The sequence below is a fragment of the Anas acuta genome, chromosome 13, assembly GCF_963932015.1.
Source record: "Anas acuta chromosome 13, bAnaAcu1.1, whole genome shotgun sequence".
Taxonomy (NCBI): Eukaryota; Metazoa; Chordata; class Aves; order Anseriformes; family Anatidae; genus Anas; species Anas acuta.
The window spans coordinates 7,673,960-7,700,474 of NC_088991.1; the positions used below are offsets into that span (position 1 = coordinate 7,673,960).

Here is a 26,515-nt window from a genome sequence, read left to right on the forward strand (position 1 = left end):
GAGGTAGAAATAATGAAAGTATATTGTGTTTGTAACATGTTTTAGAATCCTGCTCTTAATTTTCTGAGATCATATTTCCATGACATTTTCTTTTACTACCAGGATCCTGAAAACCAGTCAGATGGTAAAGGAGATCAAATATGGAATGAGGATTTTTCCTTATCATGAATAGGAGCTGGGATTAGAATTGCAGTTATAAAAGCAAATGAGCAAGCACTACAAGACAGGGGTGTCTGGAGTTGCACCAAGGCCAGGTATCACACACACATGCCACGGAATCACTGTACTTCGTGGTGTACGGTTCAGGGAGCATCTACTGCAATATTGAACCGTTGAATTGTTCCACTTCAGGTATTGTTCTTTCACTTGACAAAATGATAGCAAGAAAATAATGCAGCACATGGGGTAATTTCAAAACTTTGAAAATAATTGTGATTATTTGTAACCTCTGACACCACAAGTGGGAATTTGATCTCTTCAAGGCAATTACCCCAGACACATAAAAGTTGTAGTTGCAGAGAAATAAGGTAATGCTGGAGTGAAACCTTGGAAGAGTAAAAAAATTATTTGTTTGTTTTTAGGAAAGAGGCTACACTTATGTCATTTAAACAAACAAACAAACAAACAAAAAATGTACTTACTTGTCTTTAAAAAGATTGGCAAACCATGAGCTCGTTGATCTGGGTGAAACAATCTCAGGTACCAATAAAATGACCTGGTAATAGTTTTGTCAAGTGTGAAATTTAAACTGGAATAAAATGATACAAATTCTCATGAAAAGAGAGGAAAACCATCAACTGTTCAATTGAGTCTGAAAGCTGGTAACGCATTCTAATAGCAGCTGGTAGTGGATTAATTGCTCTGGACCTCAAGACAGATAAAAAGGGTTGGTGATGTTGTTGCTGTTGTTCATTTAATTCAGAACGAGCAAAGATAAATGCAGGGGATGGTTTACACAGACCTGTAATCAGTATTTCACTAAGCCAGTGGAAAAAGTCATTAAAACAGACAGGCAGAGTGTTTAGGTATACTGGGAGAGGTCTAAGTCTGAGCTGTGCTGTTTCCTGAGAATTGCTTTAATACTTCCCAGCTTTTGGATCTACCACCACATTGGAGTCTTAGAACTTTAATAATAATAATAATAATAAATATAGAATGAAAACTGAGACTGCAATTCAAAATAATAATAATAATGCAAATCCTCTTGTATAAGTATGCAATTCTAGTTTTAGGGTGTTTTTCAATTAGTAGGTATAAATAAAATATTCATCCACATTGCCAACTTTCTCTTTATAAGACAGTTGATAAACAGGAGAAGAGAATATGTCCCTTGCATACTAGAGACAAAATTGTTTTACTTGACTCTTTTAACAAACCGCCCTGCCTGGTAGAAACCAGAAATGCTGAAGAAAACAGTTTTGTCAAAGTTCTGAATGTTTTTTTCTAATTTGAATTCAGCTTTAGGGCTGATGAATTGCGTTGAATCCAAACAAAGTAAAAAATAATTAGGGATTGCCACTTCAATTTCAAATGCCCTTCTTAACCATTTCTCTGTTTTCTCCCTTTTTTCCTCTTGTCTTTGCTTTGAAGTGAAGCCAAACTCATAATTCAGCTTGCTTTTGTTTTGAGACCTGTTAAGCTCCCTTGTTTTTGCCTGTGTCTTTCTATTGGATTCTGAGCTGGCTTCAGTTTGTGTTTCAGAGCCAGTTCCAGGTGGTCTGGGAATTATGAATGCCTTGCCACAGAACAGAGGAAAACTGCTTTGTGAACTCTGGCAAAGCTAAACCTTTTTTCACATTTTCAGTCCAGAGAGTAGGCCCTGCTTATAACTAGCTCCTTGAAATAGAGAATTATAAATCTTAGTTTGTGTGGAAACGTAAGACTTTACAATGTTTTTCTTCATGCTGCAGAGTGATTCTTTCTTTTCCATTCCTCATATGACCACTGCTACTACTTATAAACAAGGAAACCACTGGTAATTGGGTCCCGTGGAGGATGACCGCTTTGGATACCTTTTACAAAACACAAACTATTAAAAGGCACACTTCAAAACTCATTGGCTTATTTCCTATGCATGTGGAAAATGGGCTCTCTGCAGTCTCTTGGGTTCCTTTGGGTTCCATGTAGTCAACGATATTCTCTACTCTGAGTTGTATATGACTCTCAATCTCTCTTGATATTGTGATTACCATCACAAGCCCTCCAGCATCCTCCCCAACCACCCGGAAGATGCATCCTTTTTGATCTTTCATTCACCAGTTCTGCTAGCAAAACCCAGCTTACTGGCTTTGCTGATCCTTTTGTTTCTTGCATGTTCCAGCTTCTCTCATTAAATGCGCTCACCTGCCCTGCCAGTCTGCAAACTGCTGGGAGCACTGACCTCCCCCACAGAGTTCCATGACCATGTACTGAAAACAAAAGGAGATTCTCTGGTTTACAATTCTGTAATTCCTGTAATAGGCCATTTGCTTAGCTTTTAGAAGAAAAAAAGCAAGAAAAGGAGGGTTCATGCCAGTCTGCATATCTTTAATAAAATACAAAACAAACAAAAAACCACCAACAAACAAACAAAAAACAGACATTGCCAGAACCAAGTGCAGCTCAGTTAAGGAGAACTAGAGGTCATGAAAACAGTTGGAAAGGAAGAGCTGGATCTATCCCAGCACAGCGGCTTCATGGGCTTCCTGAAGAACCTCTGTAGGTGAGTCTCCATCACCTCAGTGACCTGCACCATTATTTTCCAATCTAGGTTTTATATCTTCTTAGGAAGCTCTGTCTCATAGCATTTGGGCTGATAGAAAGGTAGTAGACACAGAAATCTCCAAGAAAAGTGAATGCAGACCCACCACCCTGCTTAGAGGACTGTGTGGTGAAATCCATACCAACCTGGGGATCAGCTTGCCTAGCAAACGAAGGAATGGCTCACATCATCTGTAAACAGTGACTCCAAGGCTTCTGCTTCAAAACTGAGAAAAACAGCAAAGCTGATCAAACTGCTGTTTTGTTTTGCACGTGACTGAAATGGAACTGTTATCCCAAACTGACTAGATTAAAGGAAGGCTGTTGCTTTATTAACTGGAATTCCTGCAATTGCAGAAGTTGCTCTTTTTTGAATTACCATCAGTAGTGCTAATGTGAGTGGCTGATGAAGAAGCATTCATAAAGCTTTCAAGTCTGTTGCTGTTGGCTTAGTGAGGGCTTTCTTCATCACGAATCTGAACAGATTTATTGTCTTGGTTATAGAGTATGAACAAAAGTGATAGTGCTCACCAGGCACTTAGTTGACTCAATTCAATTCAATTCTAATTGTAACTAGTGAAAAGAGTACTACGTTTTTAGGTCGTGGTTCCAGGAAGCATTTTAAATAGAAGTAGTCTCCAGCACTGTTCAAAATGCAATCTAAATAATGCAAGATTGTTAGCAGAAAATACAGTACTATTAAATAACACTGAGTAATGGTCAGCTATTCAAAGTCGTTATTCTTGATTAGCCTTGATCATTATTACTAAGAGCATGTGACCTTATTTCCCCCAGTAATACTCATAGTTATTCAGGAAAGTTAAATAATCATTCCTGATTTATTACTATGGATTATACATAGTAATACCCATTTTTTGTGGATTTCAGGGCTGTATTTGAAAGCATTGAAATTCTCCAAGTATGTTTTATTTTCTTACAAAGAAGGCAACCCTATTCAAAAGCAGGTAGCTTTAGAAGAAAGCTGACTTATGTTCCGTAAATCATGTAGGTATTTCTGAAAAGGCCCTCTAAAATGATGCATCTTGTTTAGTCCAGATAACTTCTGTTTCAAGTAAAAGTGCAATTCGTGTAGTTTGTGAGGATGAGACTTTCCATAGCCCCTCAGCTGAAACAGAGCATGGCAGTGCACCAAGAGCCTTTCTCCTCTAAGGTGTGGGACAGAGAAAATACCTGCTGACTTTATTACGTGAATGTTCACGTAATATGAATGTGAAGATAAGGGAGCAGGAAGACGGAGTGCGTGGCAAATTCAGTATTTCCTGCAGCATAGTTTCATGTCAGTGGCATTTGTTGCTCATGTGGACAGTGTGAAGGTAGAAGAGGGCTAATCTGAAATTTGGAAGGTGACTTCAGCTCTGGGACCTGTCCTGCACTCTTGAGTGTCTCTTTGTGCCTCACTTTCCCCGTTATAAGAGTAGCCCTGCTTCAGTCTGGCAGAAGGCCCTGTGGGGAGATCTGCTGTAAGATGCTTCGGTTGGGAGCCCCATGTTATGGTCGGTTCTGCTGAATACCTAACTGATGACTTTGAAAGCTGAAGGTTTCAGAAGATTGCTCATTGATTTGCCTTGCAGATGCCATCTTCTGCAAATACCTGCTCACGGCATGCCTTTGACAAGCCATTTGCACGCTGTTCTGTCAGCACTTGTTTAGCATGAAGCTTAGAGCCATGATGAAGTGCCCCTTTAGGCCTTTTTATTTTCTTCCTAACTACGGGCTCACTTGACAGGGTGACATGTTGTTCAAACATGTCTTAAAAAAAGACTTGTAACAGAGCACACAGGATTTTTTTTTGTTGTTTTAATTCAAAGCATTGTCATGAGTCCGTTTGGAGGGAGTAGGCATCCAGTACCATTAGTGTCAAAGTTTGACTGATAGATCGCTTTCCACGTGCATAGGGCACAACAAAATTTGTCTGCCATGCCATTGAAGTCATTTGCAGCAGAGCTGCGATGGAAGAGGCGGCAGCAAAGCCTTAATATCTTCTGCAAGAGACTGAACAGCTCCCTTTGATGGGAGTAACCACCCAGCATGTCAGATGTACTCCAGGCTTTTTGGTTATGGCATAGTCAATTAAAATGACAAAAATGATGCACGATGGGAGGAAGAGCCTCATTATATTGTCGCTTGTACTTTGTAGTTTGCTTCTAAAGGACTCTGCTTGCCATCACACCTAATGAAGGCCAGAAGCTGACAGTCTGGGTTGCAACAATCCTGTGCAAAGTGCAAATGCTTTACAGTAACACCACAACAAACATTGGTTTAGGTTTTTTATTGTGTGTCTGATAACTCTGTTAAAGATGTGAGTCTGAAGGAATTTAATTTAATCCTGTTTTCATGATCATGAGGCACAGGAGCTGGCTTGGTTGTGTTTATTGTGGCCTGATACTAAGGAAAAAATAAGCTTAGACAGCTCACAAACCACTCTGCTTGTTAACCCTATCAGGAATCTTTCATGATAGAGTAGGGAATGGTTTTAATTGCTAAGGGATTGCATTTTTCAATATTTTAAGGCCAAAATGTGTCAGTTGACTTAAACGCGTGTGCTGGGGGCCCGTGCCCAGGCAGAGCAGTGGGCCCGCAGGGCGCTGTGAGGAGAGGCCGGCTCCAGCGGCCCCACCACAGGGCAGGCCTGGGCCCAGCAGTGGCAATGGGGGCACCTCAGGGGAAATGTATCTGAAAAAAAGGAGAGGCTGCACAGCTGTGAGGAAGAAAAGTGTAAGGAACAGCCCTGCGGCACCTGGGTCAGGGCAGGAGGCAGCGGGAGGTGCTCCAGGCCCAGGGCTCCCTGCAGCCTGTGGAGAAACCATGGTGGAGCCGGGGGATGTGCCCTGAAGGAATGGCAGCCCATGGAGAGGAGCCCGCCCGTGCTGGAGCAGTCTGTGAGGAGCCAGCGTGGAGCAGGGCATGAGTGTGGAGGAAGGAGAAGTAAAGAGGAGCTGTTAGGCACTGACCATGGCCACCATGCCCTTCCCCTGTGCCACTAGTGGGAGAGAGGCAGAGGAGTGAAAATCAGGGGTGAGGAGGTGTTTTATTTTTTTTTTTTTGTCTTTCTCACGCATTTAAACCTAATTTAGTTGGCAATGAATCAAAATAATGTTTCCCAAGTCAAATCTGTTTTGCCCATGACAGTAACTGATAAGTGATCTCCCTGTGTTATCTCGACCCACGGGCTTTTTCATCTTATTTTCTTCTCCCTGCCCTGTTGAGGGGGAGTGAGGGAGCAGCTGGGTGGGCAGCTGGACAAGGTCAACCCCCCCATCATATGCTGTAGGATTTTATATGGCAGTTCCTTCAGAGGGAGGAATTCTACCTCCATTATGTTTAACATCTAGCACAAGCTAGCAATAACTCTTCATCGTAATTGTTAAAGTGCTGCATGCTGGTGTGAAATCTGAAGTTGAAGGAGGAGGAGTGCCTGTGGCACGCAGAGGAAATGGGAATGATGAATCAGTGCATCCCGACCAACATTTGAGGTGGCAACAGTTTCCTGTCTGTAGGCTTGCAAGATCAAAAGAGCTGCTGTGCTGGGTTGGATCACTTGTCAACAAAATTTCTGTAGGGTTCTTCGTAGTAAGCCGGAAATGAGCCTTTACGTCTTTTAGTAATGCAGTAAATGCACAGTATGACAGCCATTGTTTGAACGTGTCGCTGACGTGTTTGTGAAGATCAGTGTTTAACAAGGAAACTTACTGTACTGAAACAGACTTGGTTAAAAAATAATAATAATAATAATAATAATGTGTGTGGGGGGGTAAGATAAATGACATCATATTTTTGTCCCTGCAGAAACTCAACATATTGCATGAAGGTGTCCATGTCCTTGACGGTAGCTGAGAATGAATCTGGGCTTTGCTACAACAGCAAGATCAGATATCTGGAAAAATCAGAAGTCACTAAGAGAAAGACAATCTCCTGTCCTGATATTGAGGATTACAAAATAGCCAGTCAAGAGCCACATGTTGTATGGTACAAGGTAACTATTGCAGTGTTATTGTTGTTGTGCTGAAGCTATACAAAACTTGCACTTTTTTAACCACTGTGCCTCTGTGCCAGTTTTCACTTTGGTGAGATGTCTCCATACCTGATGCTCTAGTAGAAACAAAGGGAAGCAACCTAAAATGGAGCCAAAGTTTTACCAAAACCGCCAGCTTCGGCAGTGCTGCCCAATTAATTTTTATGAAATCTGTTGGGTAATTTTACCAAGGCCATTTGAGTTTTACCAAAGTCCATTGGGTAATTTCACAGAGATACATTTAGTTTTGCTAAGGTTCATTAAATAATTTTACCAAGGTCTGTTAATTTTAACTGAAGTCTGCTAGATACTTTTATGACTCTGCAGGTAAGTGTGATGGCTGTGCCTTCTCTAAGGCCTATCAAGTATCACACAGCATTTTAAGCAGTAGGAACATCTGTGTTGCTGTAGCTCTGCAAGAGAACTGAACAATGGCTAAAACGTGGGTTGTCTGTCAGGTAACATCAAGTACCAAGACCATACCAAGGTCTTGGCAAGTTTTACATGCTGTCTGGATGTGGACCAAAGTCTGATATTTGAAAAGCTGTTGAGTGTGAGGAGCTGCAGGAAACAATGGGGAGGAATAAAGAGATGAGAGTCAGAGGGAACAAGAAATAATAGTTGGACAAGAGGAAGATCTCAGTGGGATCAGTGAAATACAAAGTTTGGACTACAGGGATAAGAGAAGGATGAGTTTTGGACGAACCTTGTTTTAGGTAATGAAGACAGAAATGCACAAAGCAGTTAAATTCTAAATTTTTGCTTGATTTAGCAACCTTAAAAATCTTTAAAGATGATTATTTTGTATGAAATAAGTGTTACGTGCAGACCTAAAGAAATCTCACATGTTCTAGCTTATAGTAACAAAACGTGCCATAACCCACTGTCAGTATAAACAAAAATTTTCTTTCAGCCATTGAAGCTGTTTCTCTCAGCGTTTGGGTGATTATCTTCAGTGCTGTTCATGCATAAAATATTTGTATTCACTTAGGTCTGAAATTTCAATAGAAAAAAGGGTACCAAAGAAAAGCTGCTTGTTGCCCTGTCTACCTAGGTATTACTGAACACCTGAGCACTGAGATCTCTTTTGTGCAATAGCATGTTGCAAAAATAATCTGGCAGGGATAACCTTCAGCTGTCATGGAGCAGAAATCAACCTAAGAAAGATGCATGTCCAGCCCCACATCATTGATGTTCTGTGCTGTCCAAGAACGGGGAAGGAAGAGGTTTGGTTCCATACAGCCACATGTGTTATCTGGGTTGCTCACACAGGTTGTGTGACACCAGGCTGGAGTGTGACAGCTGACACGTCATTGCTGTGGTGAAATTGATGGGAATTGATATGGTTGGATAATAGCAGACAGTCCAGGTCAACGGTCTTTACTCTGGCTTGATAATGCAAAGAGACATTAATGGAATAACCTACTACAAATACCTCCTTATTCATAATTAACAATAAGGTGCTATCAGTTCAGTTCTTAGATAACACCTCTGTTGTCTGGACCGGAGTCAGGAAGCTCAGTAATGTGAAATGTCAACATTAATGTTATGCAGAAGGTTATAGCATGAAACATATTCCTGAAACAGAGTTTAGAAAAATGTTCTAGAGGGTATAGTAGTATTAACTATTAATAGAAATCTGCTTCTTGAAAAGGGATGAAGTCTAGTTTGTAGAAAATATATAATTACATAGATTTCAAGATAATATGGTGAGTACTGGGGTTACCCCTTGAAATTGCAGCCTAGAACTTAAAATCAGGCTACATTAGGTGATGTGTATGAAAAAAAGCAGGTCCCTTCTCCCAGAAAATAGTGTAATGTGATATTCCAGTTTAGGACCTGATCCTCACTTCCCAAAGAATGCATTTGTTTCCAGACATAATAGAGTAGATCTTCAGTTTATTACCCTCTAACTTTGTGTTTGAGTTTAGCGTATCCATGAAGGTATAGTCAGCCATCTTCCCATGTAAATCTGTTGCAGAGGCATTGGAGGCAGTTGCTTTTCATTATGTGGAAATATTTAGAGAAGATTTTCAAGGGGAGAGTATAAATTGTCCATATATATAGTGTATAAATATATATGAGGAAGTCCTGAAGGTTCTTCCTTTATTCTTTGTCTGAAAAGAGAAATCCTTGTGGACACAAGAGAGCCTGTCAGTCCCCTGATAGCTGGGGAATTTGGACTTCTGACTGATGAACTGATACCAGAAAAGACACCAGTGCTGCCAGCTCACAGTGTGCAGGACTCGCCCTGCCTTCCAGAAGCCTTCTCTGTGTGGGGAGATTAATGAATCAGAGCCAATAATTGCATCAATTTAGAGGGAGTTAACTGTAATTTAAATACACTCTTAAAATAATTATGCCTGAGTAGATTTCTACATACACACCCAATAAGTAATGCTAAAACATTTGCTATCAGGGCTTTTTTTTTTTTAACAGTAGTATGAACTTCACTTCTGGCTAGAATTACAGTGCGTGAAATATTTCTTTTGAAAGATTTCCACAGTTAATGCCATTGATATACACACAGCTCTGTTAGGCCCATTAGAACTGTTTTGACAAGAAGTATAAGGATTTTTTTTTTTGAAATAAATGTATATGCCAAGGCACGATTGAATGAATGGGATTTAACAGTAAGAGCAGTTTCAAGAAAAATCAACTGGCAGAGGAAAAAGGTATATTACATCTAGAACGCAGAGCCTTAATCCATCTCCACCACCTCTTGCCTACTAGTGGGATGAAGGAAGGGCTGTAAAAACAATCAAAATGGTGGGTGAAGGACAATAGTTGTTATTTACCCTACAAAAAATAGAGGTGTGGAGATGCTGCCATTTACATTTCCCAGAAGAAAAGAAGCAGCAGCATAATAACTCTCTAATTAATTATTTGGGGGGAAAACAAACAAGCAAACAAATAAAAAAAAAAAAAACAAAACATTTAAAATGTCTGTGGAGGATACATAGGCTAGAAAAGAAACTTTTACATTCTCCCAGCAGGTAAATGTAATGGAAAAGCAGAAAAAGAATTAATTGGATAAGCAAGTAACAGTCATATACTTGGGCACTTACTGTTTTAGTGAAATTAGTAGACCTTAGACAGCAAAATCTAGATTATTTCCTCAAAATAAAGACTGGTTGTTTTTTTCTTTATTCACTTCATCCTGGCCTTTTTGTTTGTTTGTTTTCTGCTTTAAATAGGCATCTTTAGGATTTTCTATCTTCCTCCTTTCTTGCCTTTTTTGTTTGTTTGTTTTGTGGATTGAACTGGTCTGTGAAAAAAAGAGGCAGGAAAAAGAGGCACTTTGAACACATATTTAAAAAGCCCATATAGTCGGTAGACAAAAAGTAATTAGCTAAAATTTGGGAATGGAAGGCTTATAAATCATTGTTTAATATGAAGTGTTTTAAGTAGGTAAGAAAAGGAAGTCAGTGGAAAGATTTCTCACTGTAAAACCACAACAGCACGAACATCGTGCTTAATCATTAATCCCTATGGTAGTAAAGATGTCGCCCTTCTTACTGTGACCATGTAGGATATAAAACTATAAAGCATATGAAAATGCATCTATTCAGTCTCTTCATTTGTGTACTTTAAAGAATAAATATACAGACTATTAAACTGGTAACATATTTATGGCAGGGTCTTCCAGTGTTGCACTGCAAGGGTGTGTATCTGAAATATGCTTACTGTGTTTATTCCTAGAATTGTCTTCCTTCTAAATTAGGATTGAATGGAATTGAATCATATTCGCTGCCCAGACTTCAGATTTACTTAGTCCAAGAAGGTGGTTGATGCAACTCCATTGCCCCTGTAAATAGGTCTAAAAATTAAGTGCAAATCAGAAAGGGCTTTACGCCATCTTCCTGCTCAGATCCATTCCTCACATGAGTCTCAAGCCATGTCAGTGCAATTTAGTATCAACAATAAGCTCAGATTTTTAGCACAGCAGAAAGGATCTGGATTCTGAGCATTGTGTTTCATCTCTGTTAGCTGAAGTTCACATGCAAGACAAGGTTATGTGCTTTGGAGACAGAAAGATAACGTGAACACTGTTACCTGCAGTGGAATTGCACATCTTAGGTATTCTGAACTTGACTACATTGTAACTGAATTTGACCTATTAGAAAGAGGGATAATTGCTTCAGTGCTCAATTTTCAGGTGCAAGGGCAGAAGCTCACTGTCTCTCCTTTTTACTTCTTTATTATTCTCCTTTAGAAACTGACATCGTAGATTTAGAGCATGCATGGAGTCTCATGAAAAAATAATATTTATGTCATTCCAATCCTTTGCTGTCATACACTATATTTGCATGTCAACATGTTTTCTTGTTTGGTTGTTTCTTAAAAGAAAGAAAGCTTTGTTCTGTTTTGTTTGCTGTATGTTTGACACTGCTACTGCAGACAGACAGAAAATGGGGTGTAGATCAGGGCTCTTTATGTGAATTTTCAGAAATTGGTGAGCCTGCTGCTGATGGTGATGCAGGATTGTTATTCGCAGTCTGAGAGCTCATTCCATGTTGCCACCTTGAGAGAGGGAATAAATGGCATTAAAGGTACTTGAGTCCTAACTGTGTTGCTTTGTATGCTCTGGGAAGCAGAATTAACCAGAGTACTCAGTGTTTTAGAGAACTGAGAAAGGCGTGATTTTGTTTTTGTGCAGAACGGACTTGATGCTAAAGCTACTGAGAGGCAATAAACATATCATCCTAAGGTACCATTTTAAAGAGACAGTGGTAGGACTGTGTCCATGCACAGTGGTTCAGAGCATTTCAAGAGGTATCCTGAGTACCATTAGTGCGGAAAGGGATTGGTCTGGTTGTAAGGATGCAGTACATTAGGAAAAGGAGAGCCATCTCTTCCTGTGTAACACACTCTGTACAGGACTCAAATGCTGTTCCAGTAGGACTGCAGTGCATAGGGACGAACCTAAATCTAACATCTGCCTGGGAAAGTCAGTAGAAGTTGCAGACCATCAGAACCACGTACTCCACCAGATGATGCACATGGGGTGATGCTACAAAGAGCCCAGGGATGGGAAAAGGCTGAATCAGAGCTCACACCTCGTTAGATGCGAGAGAAGCCACTGAGGAAACCGTAAGGAAACCAGGTTTCTCAAATTCTCTTGCTCACAGAACTGCTGCTGCTCTTCCTGTGTTCTTCTGTTGGTAAATGAGGCTGAGACTGTGCGTAAAGTGTGTCTCCAGGCTAGCTCTTAACAGATGTTGCCTATGCTCCCTTCAAACAGAGATGTGTTTTAATGGTCCATCCTAAAATAAAGATCTTGGCAGTTGTCCATCATGAAAAAGAGAAGATACTTAGCCATTGCTTCAGGGCACCACATACTAAACATGGCCCATGTGATACAGTGGGAATTGGTGAACTTTAAAAACAATTCTGTGCAATTTCTGTCTTCAGATTAATTCCAGTTCCAGATCTCCATGCTTTCTGAAATTAGATTTGAATTTTAATTGCAAAACATATTGAGGTTGTTTACTTACGTATATAATACTGAAAATCAGATCAGGCAACACAATCCTATGTCATACAAGCTGGGAAATATTACAGTGTTTCTTTGCTGTTGCTTTTTTTTTCTGCAGGAATGTAAGCCAAAAATGTGGAGAAGTATTGTAATTCAGAAGGGAAATACTCTTTTAATACAAGAAGTCCAGGAGGAAGATGGAGGAAATTATACCTGTGAACTGAAGTTTGAAGGCAAGCTTATACGAAGAACAGTTGAATTGAAGGTTACTGGTAAGAATCCTTGTTTTATGCCAATAGAAAAAATGAACTTTTAAAATGAATACAATCTATTTTCACATGTCAGTGCATCTCTTTGATAGAAATAAGTCCAAACCAAACCCTGACGGCCAAGTAGTCTCAGACTAGGAGAAATTTAGGTCAAGACCTACAAAATTCCACGGAAGATGACCACTTCCTTTTGCTCTCTACGAAACCTGGAAATGCTGATTCTAAAACAAAGGGTAGAACAGACCTAAGCTCAGCTCATATGCTGGAAGAAATTCAGATTCCAGTTTCATCGTTAATGCTTACATAGAGGAGAAGCTGAGTGAACCCATATAAACAGACTTCTAGTGAAGTTTGTCCTAGAATATAGCAAAGCCAAAAGGAGCATCATAAATCACTGATTTATTTTTTGGAGTGATTATTCCACATATTTTATCTTTGGTTTAATTTATGATGGTCAGCTTCTCTAGTCTAGGGGTTATCTTCACTGAAGAGTGTGGCACAACCTATTCCTAGAATGAAGTTAGGAACATTGGACTGTCAAGTAGTAACCTACTTGTCAGGAGGCTCATACAGTTTATGTTTCTGAGTCCATGTAGTAATCTAGTCAACAATGTTTTTCCATCACTTTTTGTCAAGTATCAATAATGAATGGGTATACAAGTGTTGCCTACCCCTGCATTCCTGATTCCTTTCCATTCCACTGTACAGTATGACATCTATAATTATTATTTTGCCTTCAGTGTCTGTGGAACATTGCAAGTATCTGAAAACAGCTAAGATTTTTCAGCCTTTTCACACAACCATATAAACAAATGGTTAGTTTTTTTTTTTTCCTGTCTGTGTGCTGACATACTCATTAAAATGGGTCCTACATGAAGTGGTGATAAGTAGAAATGTATTCTCTTGTACCAAACAGAATTAGTCCCTGTGGTATCTCTAATACGATTTTGAAATACAGTTCTTCCCTTTGTTTTCAGCAAAATCCATTTTTCTTTTCTTATCATTATTCCTCATTCTTAAACGTGTTATTTTCCCTCTGTGCCAGACTCATATATCATGTGATTTTTTTATTGTCCATTTTGGACCATGGACAGATCTCTAAAGTATTGATTTGACCTACCTGCCCCAAGACCTGTCAAATGAAGATATAATACATACCTTGGGGATAGTTGCTATCCTAGGTAGCGTGCTGGTCTTCAACCAGAATATGAAGTAAGGTTGACAAAGTGAAAATGAGATGCATCTAATTCAATTCCACATGATGGATATTCTTTAGATTACCGATAGTGTGCTCTGCCTCTTATCATGACCTTGTAAGAACTGGTGTGTTCTCTTCATCATTATATGAACGTGTAGTATGTTAATACTTAACAATCTAATGACTTTGTCCTAAACTAACTACAGTATGTGTTAAAGTTATTTATTCTGTTGTTTATGGTGTGAACTATCAAAAACGTAAGTATGAAATATGAAAGTATTCTCCTTTTTGCAGAATGCTTGAGAACCAGAAGATTGTCTACCTTGTACTTTGATGTGGACTTTGCATTAAATTAAATGTCCTTTAGTTCATAAAAGCACCTATGTGCATATGTTATGTATTCAGCATTACAACAATGTCAGAAATATAGAAGCCATCTCCATTTATAGAAAAAAATAGATGAATTTTAGCCAAATACTTTTTCCAGGTTTAAGCATTTTGGAGACGTGTCTGATGTTGTGTGTTTGCTGGTCAAATTTCTAGTTATCTATAATAACCTAGAAAGTTTATGTAGATGATGACCTGAACGTATCCTTAGGAGATACAAATGTAATACACAGGACTATGTAAGCATATGATCATGCAGCTTGTTGCTTTGTAAAGTTTCTTTATCCTTTTTCTGGTTTGTTTCGATTTGTGAATTTTACATGCATATGGTTTCAGCTTGTTGAGGGGGGGCAAGGGTGATAAAACTCAAACAGCAAACAGCAGAGGATTACTTGTGTTGCGTGGCTGGTGGTTCCTGAGGCAGGTAAGATCACAGGTTGGAGCAGGTGCATGACATATTTAGGGATTTGTTTGAAGAATATGTCTCACTTTAGGCAGAAGGAAAACTACATATTATTGTTGTTATTAGCACACATCCTGAGAACTTGCTTACCCTGGGGCTAGTTCAGATGTAGGTGCAAGGCACCTCTGGAGATCATCCTGTCCAGCCCCCAGCTCAGCAGGATCAGCTCAAGCAGGCTGCCCAGGGCTATGCCTGACCACCTTCTGATTATATCTCCATGAATAGAGACTCTACAACCTCTCTGGGCAACTTGCCACCATGTTGAGCCACCCTCACACTAAAGAAAATATTTCTTATGTTCAAACAGAATTTCTTGTACTGCATTTAGTGTGCCTATTGCCTCTTATTCTTTCATGAGGCACCACTAAGAATACTCTGGTTGCATCTTCTTGATGCCTTCCCACCAGGTGTTTATACACATGGATCAGATCCTCCTGAGCCTTCTCTTCTCCAGATGGACCCACCTCAGATCTTTCAGCCTCTCCTTGTACAATAGATGTCCCAGTTCCTTAATTGCATTTGTGGTCCTTCACCAGAGTTGTTCCAGTAATCCCATGTCTTCGTTGTACTGGAATTGCTGGTGCGCTGGGCCCCATTATTCCCCTGTCTGAAAACTGAGTTCTTGTCGAAACACAGCACTGTACCAGGAGCAGGTAGGATGGGACCAGAGCTCAGACCGCTGAACGCGCTGCTCTGTATAAATCACCGTTTGCAAACACTGCTGCAGGCTTACCAGCAAAGCCGTGGTAGAATTATCTCTGCTAGCCTGTAATGCAGATGTGGAGAAAAGGATCTTGCCTACTGCTTTCGGAGGCTCTTTGCTCTGCAGGGACTTTCTAATGCTGTTTCTATTGCAGTTACTTATTAACATGCCTGAATTGACATTTGGGAAAGTACGTGTGCCTGAGTTCCGCTAACAATAAAGATTTTGAACAGCAAGACCCTGTTGGCCACTGCCAGCAGCCATGGTAACCTGAAATTGTTATCAAAGAGTTATTCTGACAGGGAAACAGGCAACTCCACAGCTCCCTCGAGCATGGAGAGCTGCACTGCCATGGGTAGAGAGGAGGCTGGGCTAGTTTCCCTGTAGCCTTTCAGGCATCCACTGAAGTTTGCAATACCAGTTAAGTCAATTTAAGTTATTTACTTAATTAAAATTAATTTTAAAAGCCCTGCAGTTGCGTCATAAGTGAAGAACATGCAGAAGAGAGGTCTACTTTTGTGGGAATAACTTGTGGATAAGTGATAGACAGTGACTTCCTACATGTTTTTTATGTGTTGCCACACTTGCCATGTTTATGCTCTCCAAACGGGATCTTTCAGAAACCATGGGGAAAAGAGGAGGCAGAAATGAGCAATATTTGCATAGGATGTGTGTAATACATGCAGCTGTTTGTATGGAATGAGTATTGTGCATCTAATAAAAATTAAAAGATCCAGAAATTAATTCACAGGTCATATAAATATTCAAGCCTCTTCATGCAGCAAATAGGATCTGGCTATGGCAGATGTTGAACCATTGGCACATAAATACTCCTTGTTGTAGGACTGGTTTATCAGATTTTTGTGTCCAATCAACCACAGTGGCTGTGGCTGCAGAATGGAGCTGCAAAGACAGCATGTGCCAGTCCTTGGGAACTATTTTCCTCAACTCCGGTCTTGCCTTTTGACTTTTGTAGACCCAAATGGGAGATCTCAATGGCTCAGTTAGAGGTAAAAGGGGAGTTCATGTTCCTTTTCTTCCTCCTGTGACCAAGTCATTCTATTAGCTACTATGAGATAATTTGTAAAGAAAAGGTTGCTGGGCTCATATATAGAAACTGAAACCATCAACATAACATCTGCCTACTGTCAGAAATAAAAAGTAATCTGGGTCTTAATAGTAGACAAGTAGAGCACAAATCAAACAGGTTAAAAGGCATTTGTAGCAAGGGCTGGTGGAGTACTGTATGTGGCTTCCAATGTCATGGGATGGCTACAATGGGAAAGGTATGGGAGAGGACGATTAGGATGATAAAAGTCTTCAGAAATTATCCTTCTTTGGGGTTGTAAGGAAAAGGCTTTCAGCCTAAAATATATGTGAAAAATACTTTGACACAAAATATTTATAGGGACAAAATCCTGAGCTACAATACAGCACTAATAAGCAATGCCTACATCTTGCTGTTTGGGTGCATTTAAGAATAATAGGTTGTCAACAAAACAGCTTTTTCATCACTAGTTCTTCGTGGGTTTGTTATATTATGCAGACAGATGTGAAACAAGTCTCGTCAGCCCTTTTCACTGAATAAACATGACAATAGCATTATCACTTAGCAAGTAACATGTAACCCTTCAGTCTGTAAAAAGCAAAAGAAAACAAAAACGTTTTCGCTTTGCTTCTTGGTGGTTTTGTTGTGGATGGAAAGATGAGGTTAGCACCTGTGATTTAGGGTTTCTAAAACCTGAAAATTGAACAAAACCACTCAGGGTTTAATAAGAGAAGAAGAGTGTATCCAACTTGAAAAATGAACATAAAAATATACAGATAATCAACATTATCAGAACTTATTAATTTTCAATAGCACTTTTATGTGCTTTGGAACACAGGTCTGTGAGGAAATAGGCTTGTAAGAAGATGGAAGTAGCTGTAAGCGGGAAGATGGAGAAAGGGGGGGTCCTGAGCAAGGAGCCAGCCCCGGTGTTGTGGGACAGCCGGGTGTTCCCTGGCAGGTGGGGCTGCCTTGCAGGGATGTGCTTTTCCATGGACAGCTGTGTTGGTGGGAGAGTTTGCCTTGATGTGATTTGTGAACTCGTACTGGAGCATTATTTTCCAAATTGACAGCAGAAGGTGGCCATCTGACCGGTTTCATAAAGTGCCAGTGATGTATTGGAATGACATGCAGGATTTACTGGGCTGCTCCATCCAGCAGCCCTGTCCTCTGAGTTTCCTTCAAGCCCAATTCTATCTTCATCTCCATCATTTCCTTCTTACAGACTGCTAAAATGCCTGGCTGTTTCTAAAAGCCATTTATACGGCGGTATTTGTTTTGACTGTCCTAAATGACAAATTATTCCACATGGCTACATGAATTGAATGATTCTGCCTGAATTCACTCTTTGCTCATAGTTTTTCAATTAAATTCTTTCAGATCTCATTACAGTGCTCACTTTTCAAATTACACCTGCTGCTGTTGCTAGATTTTGTTTGTGTGCTTGGGACCCCTCTGTTAGCAGAAGCGATTGATGGCGATTTGCTATTTTTAAACCAAGGGGGTGAATTGGATTTGAAAACGCCAACAATTAGTCACGCTTCCAACAGCACCAGGGACAGAGACAAGCTACCGGAGAATAAGGGAGAGTTTGAGCTAAAAAGTACATCCCTGTTTTGTGGGAGTTGCTTTTCTGCATATTTTAGCCCTCTGTAAGCTGGGTATGCTATTTCACATCGTTTTTAGTGGGAGCTAGTGGCAGGTTGGCAGGAACCAATGGATGCTGATCAGTGACAAATTTTCACCTGCAGTAATCTGTATGTGCACCCTAAGCCTTATCAGCTTACAGCAGATAAAGTGTTCTCAACATAGTCACAGGAATGCCATGTGGATTGACAGCATTTGGGGCTGTTGACAGGGAAACTGCAGAAAAAAAAAAAGTAATAAAGTAAATGAAAAGCATGTTTGAACTGAACTGCAATACCTCATTTGGAATTCCAGCTATTATAAGGATTTACTTTTGTGGTGTAAAATATGAGTATTATTATTTGCTTAAAAACCTGAAAATATTTCATGATAATTCTATCCTAATGTCATTATGCTTTGTCACAAGCAGTTTGGCAAATCTGCAGTGAATTTATGAAATGCTTCAGTATTGCTTAAGTAGTTACTTATCAAAAAAAAAACAACACAAAACCAACAGTTTAGCTCCGAAAGGTCACTGAGCTCTGAATATCATCATACAGGTGGGAATTGGATATACATAAAAGCAGGGTCAACATAAGACACAGGTTAAAAAAGCAGGTAGCTAAGGAGGAAAAGCACAGAAACCAAACGTAGTCAGCAGAGATTCCTGAAGCAATACTGAGGACGTGCCTGTCGCACAAAGCTCTGGTCTGTAGGGATTTCTAAGTTAACTCCGAAGGAGCTTTTCAGCAGAGCTAGTTAAAATATTTGTACTGCTTTTGGTACCCAAAGTAACTCTGACATCTCTGCCTGGCAGTGCTCCATGCAGGGAGGGCAGAGCCTCGGGGTCCTGGAGGAGGCCAGGTGCATTCTCGCCCTGTTGTCACTTCATGGTCTGTGCCCCAGAGCCTTTTCTTGGGGGTGGGATGAAGTATCAGTTATTAACCCCATTGGATCACCAAATAAGGCAATAGTGTGTTAAATGAGCACTGTGCAGAACTAACTATTTCTGTTTAATAATTTTAGTATCAGAGATCGTATTGCAAGATTTTGTATTTCTTATTTTGTTTTGTCAAATGATTTCTTCCTGTGAACTGAGAGGTTTTCATTTGATTTGTGTGTATATGATTTTTAATAATGCATATAGCTACTGAGATATATTACTGGTGTCTTTCAGCATTCCTGAAATTAGAAGTTTTGATGGCTCCTGCTCCAAAAATGTTTGGAATTGATATTTCACAGGAAGTTTCTCTCGAGCTAACGGAATTGTCACCAAAGGCAGATTCCAGTTCCTGGCAGCACTGTGCATCTCACCTACCCCCTAGGATCTGGAGGATGCTTGAAGTGCAGGGGTATTTTCATGTCTGTTTTTGATCTGTGGTACTGGTGAGAGCTGCTCCCCTCTCTTGTATTTATCTGTCTTTTCAAACACAGGTCACAATGCCTGTTGTCTCAAACGAATCTGAAAATATTTCAAGGAGGGCCATAGGCAGCTTATGAATTTTTCTGATGAAACAGACTTAAAAGCACTCCAAAGCAAAGCGTGATGACATGAGTGGTGGGAGTTAGCCTGGCCTTAAGGGTTTGCTTCTCCTCCTGTACTTGCATGGCCGGTGCTGCCAAGGATGGGAGGTGTTTGCTGCATTTGGAGCTGTTTCCCTTTTCCTGGCAACAGCTGCTCCTCCTAGAGAGCTCTTTTCTAGCTCCAAATGAAAAATTTCCCTTATTGAGGGCTTATCAGAATTGTATCATATCTAAAGTGGTGTTGAGGCTGTCTGCAGCAGTTGGACCCAGGTGCACGCCTTTCCTTCTTGCCCTTCTCTTCTGACTTGGCAGCTTTAGGCCTTCTTCCCCTCCCTAAACAACGTTCACTTCACTCTCAGTGCTTGGCAATTCTCAACATATGGCCAAGGGTGCCTGTCCCGGCTCGTATCCCGTGCGAGTGCTCTAGCTGGAGCTCTTTCTTGGCAGGAGATGAACAGTTTGCAGCTGAGGGCCCAACGTGTGCCCACTGTCCCACTGTAACCATCACACCCTGGGGGGATGCAGGGAGAAGGGGGCTTCCCCTTTTGATATTATTTTAGTCCAAAAGAGAGAATAAATTAAGAACTTATTGTTGGGGGGGAAATATTTGCAAGAACAAAAGGGGAAGATAAAAGCAGCTTGCTTGTGGCTACAGTTATAACTGTGAAAAGGAGATGCTGCTTAAACTCAAAAAAGAAATCTGAAAGTGAACAAGTTGAATTGCAGAAATCCTGTCTCTGGGAAGGATGCTACAGATCATTTTGGAACAGAAAATCCTCCCTGTTCCCTCCTAATGTTGACATGTTAACGTTACGTCATATCTGAAGTGACATTTTCTTGCTGCTGTAATGTAACATTTCCATAGCAAGACTTCATCCCTTCTCTGTGTTTGCAATATCTTGACAGAGTCAGGGAATCACTTTTTTATTAAATGCAAAGACAGAGCAACCCACTCAAGTTTTTACTGACTTCAAAAGGCCATTAGTGGGAGATATTGTTCTCAGCATTTCCTCTGCTACATTTTCATTAAAATGATGAATTATGTCTTACAGTATTTTGATTATCTGAAGGAAGCCTTCCTTTTTCTGACAGGAACAGAGTCAGAAATGAGTTAAGTGCTGACAAATATGATACTAAAAGACCAGGAAATGAATTTCACAGCTGAGTTCTTCAAAACATTGAAGAAATAACTGTCTATTTAAAGCAACATATAGGAAGTGACAAAAATTAGCCTTTTCTTTTGATATATTTTATGTCATTTGTATTAATATTTATCAAGGTTTGTGCTTTGTAAATACTAGATTTGTTTCTTGCAGTGAAGTGTTTATCTTAAAGCCTGGATTCTGACTTGTTCTGTGTCTGGCCAGCAGCATCCCATTAACAGGTGTAGACAGCTAAACATGCTTCTGTGGTCAGAGCACACTTAATAGCCAGTAATTTCTCTGGTGCCTTTCATTTTTCCTAACTACCTCAGGCAAACAGTGTGATCCAGAAAGAGAAATGTGGCCAGTTGCTTTTGGCCGCATTTGGATAATGGAGCAATTTCTCTGTCCCTTTTCAGAGCGCTCCTTGTTCAGTCACACAAAAACCCCACTGTAAATCCGCAGGGATTTCTGTGTTTGCAGAGAGTCAACAGGAAAATAAAGCAAGAGCAAGGTATCAGTACAGTGCAGGCGTCTGTTCGCCTGGGAGAAGTGCTACACGCAGTCATGTTCTGTCTCGTAACGTCTCCTTTTCACCTGACACCCAGCAAGGTCCTGATAAATTGACCCAAGTGTGCTGGTTTCAAGGGTGCCTCATCAGAAACAGCAAGCCGAGGATCTGGGCAGCGTCTGCAGAAGCACAAGCCCATTCGTGGATGCTGTGTGAACTGTGCTGCCGCTGAAGTGACAACGCAATATATCCACAAGGGTAAAAGCTCCTTCATTTCAGGCCCTCAAATGATCCAGATTGATGGCTTTCCCATTCACCAGAGTGACCTGTTAATACAGGGCTCATGAAAAACGAGTTTGGAAGATAAACATTAAGTATTACCTCCATATTTCCTGGAGAAAGTACAAGTTCTAAGGGCAATGAGAAATGTAGCAATATGCTGCAGCCTATGAATTATATATGGTGTCAGTACTCCTGGCGCTTTACTTACAGCTTCACAAACTGCTTTCCTAGCTCATGAACATGCGAAGTAATTAGAATGGCAAATAGAGTTAGATTTTATTGACCTGTGATGCCCCCTAGTTCTCTGACGTGTTCTTGAACATCATCTAGTGTTTTTTTTTCCTTCAGCTTTAAATCAGCAGTTTGTAGTTTGTAGCATCGGTTATTTGGTATTTCTAATTTATTGATGTGGACAGCCAAGGCTTCCACACTTGTTATCGGTTGCTCGTTTATCCGCTGATCTGTCATTGTGCACAGCAACTGTAGCTTGCTGAATCACTTACTATATACTGTAAATGTCAGATATGAGCTCCCCCTTTAAGAATTGCCTTTTATTCTGGGAGCTGCTGAGCCACATTCTTGAAGTGTATTGTGCTTTCGGTAGCAGAGGTGATTTAGTACAAATGATAGGATTGTGGGTTTTTTGCCCACAACAGCGAGGTAAAGCACAACTGCTGAAATAAAGTTGTACATTTTCATTTCCTATATAAAAGAGGCTTCCTTCATCACGAAGATGTAGGCTGGATGCTCATTCTTCTTTATTAATAATAAATAGGCAGATAGATGCACAGGCACAGAGTAACACTGCCCCTGAAACGATTTTGCTAATGGTAAAATAGATACACATGAGCGAGCAGATTGCTTTACCCACTAAAAATGTAGCCTTCCCACCCTCCCAGAGAAACACTGCAAATCTTGAGTAATGTTTTGTCTCCTAAGTAATGAGAGCAGAGGAAGCAAAGCCTGTCTCCTTCCTTTGAAAAGAGTGGGGAAATTTTAATAGGTGAGCTGCAGTACCTTTAGCTGGAGATTAGGGTTATGTTTTCTCAGCACAATGCTGACGCCTTTCAGAGCTGGTTTATGCTGCTGAATATCTGAGATGAGAAGTTCTGCTGGGGAAGGAATAGTGCTCACTTCTGAATTGTCAGCACTATTTTTCTTGCCGCACTTACGTGATTCTCAAAGGTGTCTTATTCAAGTGCCTGTTTGGCCTGACCCTGTTTAGCTTATGAGATCTGACAGTGGTGGTATTGCTGCAGGCTCTGATGTTACTCTTATGATGTTCTCCAGAAGACTGAAGCTAATAACTTACCGATGTTTGTTCTGTGTCATGCAGTTTTTAAGTTGAAAGGACATGCAAAAATATGTTTGGTGTGTTAAGTATCCTATCCGTCTTTCATACAGTGGAGCAGCATGAAATACTTATTCTTAATTTTTGTCAGTACCAACCAAGCTACTTTTTGGTTTCGATGGCGTTACTGACCTCTTGTAAGCAGGAGAAAAATCAGTGTTCAATAAATTTGTATTTAGGTGCTTATGATTCCAGTGTATTTCAAAGAATGGGTGGCTACTAGGTTGGGTTCGACTTTCACGTACTGACATATTTACTGTATGTGTTGAGTGGGTTTTGCAATGCAAGCATATTTCAGTAAATAAAATCAATTTGCAACCAATGGGAAGGGAACAGTAAGTGATTTAACTTTTCATCTTTTTCTTCAGCTTAAAATGAAAAGCTCTCAGAGGGATTGTTTATGACAAGCCCTGTGGGCTGAAGCACTCTGAAAAAGCCCAGGAAAGATAAGGAGTAGAATTGCAAATCGAAGTGATTAAACAGTAAGATTAATAGACAATATAGTTGTCAATTTGGAAGGCACCTTTGGGCTCTTCTCCTCTCTGTTTTTTTCTGCTATATCCCAGCTGAGGACCAAAGGAACTGTTAATACTAGTAAGGGGCAGTTTTCTGCGTGGGCTCCAATTCTGTTTCATCTTGGCTAGTGCCAGGTGTAGGGAATTGGTCTAAGATAATTTCATAATGGCTTGAGATGATAAAAGGTTTCTGGTTATATCAAAGCAGACTAGACGCAAGCACCAGATGGATTTTCAGCTTTATAGAGTACATAGCACATTAGCGATCCAGTTGTGGATAGCTGAGTTGCCCATCCCGGGCTATGAGTGATTACAGTTTCTGTCAGGGAAGGTACCAATTTGCCACAAGCCATGTACGCCCTTAGGACTTCTCTGGAATACACTGACATGCTTCTTTTTCTTCTAAATTGGAAAGAGGGGCATCTGGAACAAGGGGGCTGTGACCCTGCCAGGACTCTGACAGCTCCGTAACCTCTGGGTGCCCTTAGAAGCCAGAGTTAGGCAGATGTTTTTAAGGAGAATATTGTTTTCCAGATCTGTGCATTTATATGTGACTATGTGCAGTGAAGTGATCTGATTTAGAGGCATTATTTGAGTTGTGCTTCCCTTGGGACACAGCCTAATGCAAACAGGCACCTTAATTTGTAAATAAAACAGGAACGAGAGGTGCTCGCTCAGCAGGTCTTTGAGCATGGCTTTGATGACAGAACAAGAGGAAGGGGCTGTGTGATACTGGGTTGGATAGGCAGAGAAACCGGTGAAAAACCTAACCAAAGCATCCCGTTCCTGAAGAAATGTGGGTTTTCTGATAAAAGTCATTTTGTCAAAGAGGAATTTTAGCACTTTCCCACCTTATGAAACACTTGGATGATGTCCTCGTCTTTGACAGGTTTCACAGAACCTATGGGAAGTGAGGTTTTCATAGTTCACTCGTATATTGAATTTAATTCACTTGGAATTGTTTGTTTGAAGCAAATTTACCAAAGAAAAAATTCTTTCCTATTAGAGGTTTCCCACACAGGACAAGTCAAGTTCCTGTGGATTATAGCAACACAACTGAAGCTGCATGGTAAAGCACGGAAGCATTTCCAGCCATTCCCTCAAGGATAGTTGTCAAGACATTCATTCCAGAAAGGCAGTCACAGAAGCTGGGCCTGTCTAAAATGTACATGTAGTATAGTTCTACCTACAGGGAAAATACCATTTTTGGGGTTTTATTTCTGATTTCTGCTTCTCCTCCTGGCTAACAGGAATAATTCCCTTCATAACTGTTCACTGCTCTGGCATCATGCTGGAATTGTCTATTTCATAAACAAATACTGAAGTTTGTTTCAGTTAGATTTTGTGATGTAGGGGAGAGCTGAATCTGACCCAGCACGCTCTGAGGATAAGGAGTAGGAGTTCTGTATAGTAGTTCAATGTGAAAGATATTCGCTGGAAAGAATTAAAGATTATTCCTTTTCATTAAGTTGTGGGAGGGTCAGAGGAACAGCTTTCAGCATCCCTGAGATCTCCAGCTACCTGTCACCATATCTCTGTTCCCCATCAGCCCAGACCTCATTTCAATATTTAAAATTGTACCTGTTTTCTTTTTCTAGTCCTCAAAAGGGCTTTAATTCCTTTCCTTGTTCTGCTAGTGCTCTAGCTGCTACAGCTGTTGCTGTCACATTTAATAAGGACTTTGTAGGGTTTAAATATTGCATTGCTGCACCTGCTTGTCTTTGGTGTAAGAAAAGAGCTTTGTTCCTTACGATGAGGTGCTCCTCGCTGGCTCTGCTGCTGACACGCGGGTTTCAGCTGAAGGTGACAGGAATTTATAACTCGCCCCAGTGTGCCTGAGAAGCTCCCTGCAGCGCTGGTGCTGCCTGGCACCGTAATGCAGCCACCGACGGAGCTAGGAGCTTGCTGTGCCCCGTGCTAGACTCCATCCAGCACCGAGCCCTGACGTAGCCATTTGTTCCAGGGCTGTGGTATCTGCAGCCTCACATCTTTCAAGTGAGAATTGACCGCGTTATAGTTCCTGACGTGGCTGTTGTACTGTTACTCCAACGTTGTGGTTACATAGTTCTCATTTTCAACTCCATAGTGCTAATGTAGAGCCTTTTGTGCAGTAAGCAGGTAACTTTCCCCTGCTCGCTCGCAGACTAGGTGTGAAGCAAGGCAGCAACAGGGACAGTAGCTCGACATTTTAAAATGTCAGGGGGAGGATGAAGTGAGACTAAAACTTGATGTCCTCATGCCTACAGTAACTCAACTGCTGATTGAAATATTCTTCTCCCCAGCCTAGAGCTCTGTATGTGTCAATCCAGCTGAATATAATTGGAGCTGTTTACTTTGACAGACAGTGAAAATTCAGGAAAAACATGGAAGAAAACACTCAGCCCCAGATCTGCAGTGTACTACTGTATGCCCTGCTGTGTACTGTGTATCTACCCCCATCCTCCTTCCTTCCAAACTCCTCCATCCCTCTGCACTGCCAGGCTAGATATTTACATTCATTCGCAATGTTAAGCTGTGCATTAAAAAAAGCCCATTTCCTTCCTGAAGCTATTCATCATCTCCTAGGACCTTTGATGACATCCCCTTCCTTTGATTCTGAATTGTTCTCGTGCTTTCACTATGACACAGAGTGATTTGATTTGATTTTATTTTTTTCTAACATAACAAGAGAGGTTGGTCTTTTTGTAAGGATTTCTTTTGAAGTATCCAGGGGTGAAAAGAGCTGAGCTGCAGGACAGAAGAGTATTGCTAAAACATTACATTTTAAAAAATTGATAATGAAGTCTAGGTTAAAAAAGAAGTTACTGTGCAATGCATATATTTTCATCTAAACATTACAGGCTGTTCTTTTGTTTGAATTCTCTGGGCTATGAAGGAAAACAGATGAGTGCTCATTTTGGTAAAGATACTACATTTCAAGAATATTATCAATTATTTTTGTATACCTCGTGGCATGTTTCTATCCTTTAAATAGGATTGGTTTTGGCTTAGCGTGCTCATATGGCTCTGATTCTGCTTTAATTTACAGACATTTGCGTTTCTCTGCTTTCACTGCTGGTAGCATACTTGGTGAATAACAGCTTGCTGGGTTTACATTATGAAAATAAGAAAAGGAAATGAAAATGCAGATCCTTATCTTGAAGCAAAGATGCCTAAATTAGAGCAAATCTTTTTGTTGTTCTTATATTTGCTAAATATAAGGCATAGTCAAATCCCAGAAGCTGAGATCAGAAACATCTGCAGTA

The 26,515-nt window shown here is 40.4% G+C and overlaps 1 protein-coding gene across 27 annotated transcripts in view; it reads left to right on the forward strand.

Moving 5' to 3' along the window:
• The window catches only part of IL1RAPL2 (interleukin 1 receptor accessory protein like 2), a 397,669-nt gene that overhangs the window by 229,385 nt on the left and 141,769 nt on the right, over positions 1-26,515 (forward strand). For all 27 annotated transcript variants that reach the window (XR_011101166.1, XR_011101167.1, XM_068697284.1 and 24 more), the window contains 2 exons: positions 6,547-6,733; positions 12,370-12,523. Coding sequence is in view for 25 of the 27 variants with exons in the window: in XM_068697284.1 (XP_068553385.1) it covers positions 6,547-6,733; positions 12,370-12,523 (341 nt within the window). In the remaining 2 variants the exon portion in view is untranslated. The remainder of the gene's footprint in view (positions 1-6,546; positions 6,734-12,369; positions 12,524-26,515) is intronic.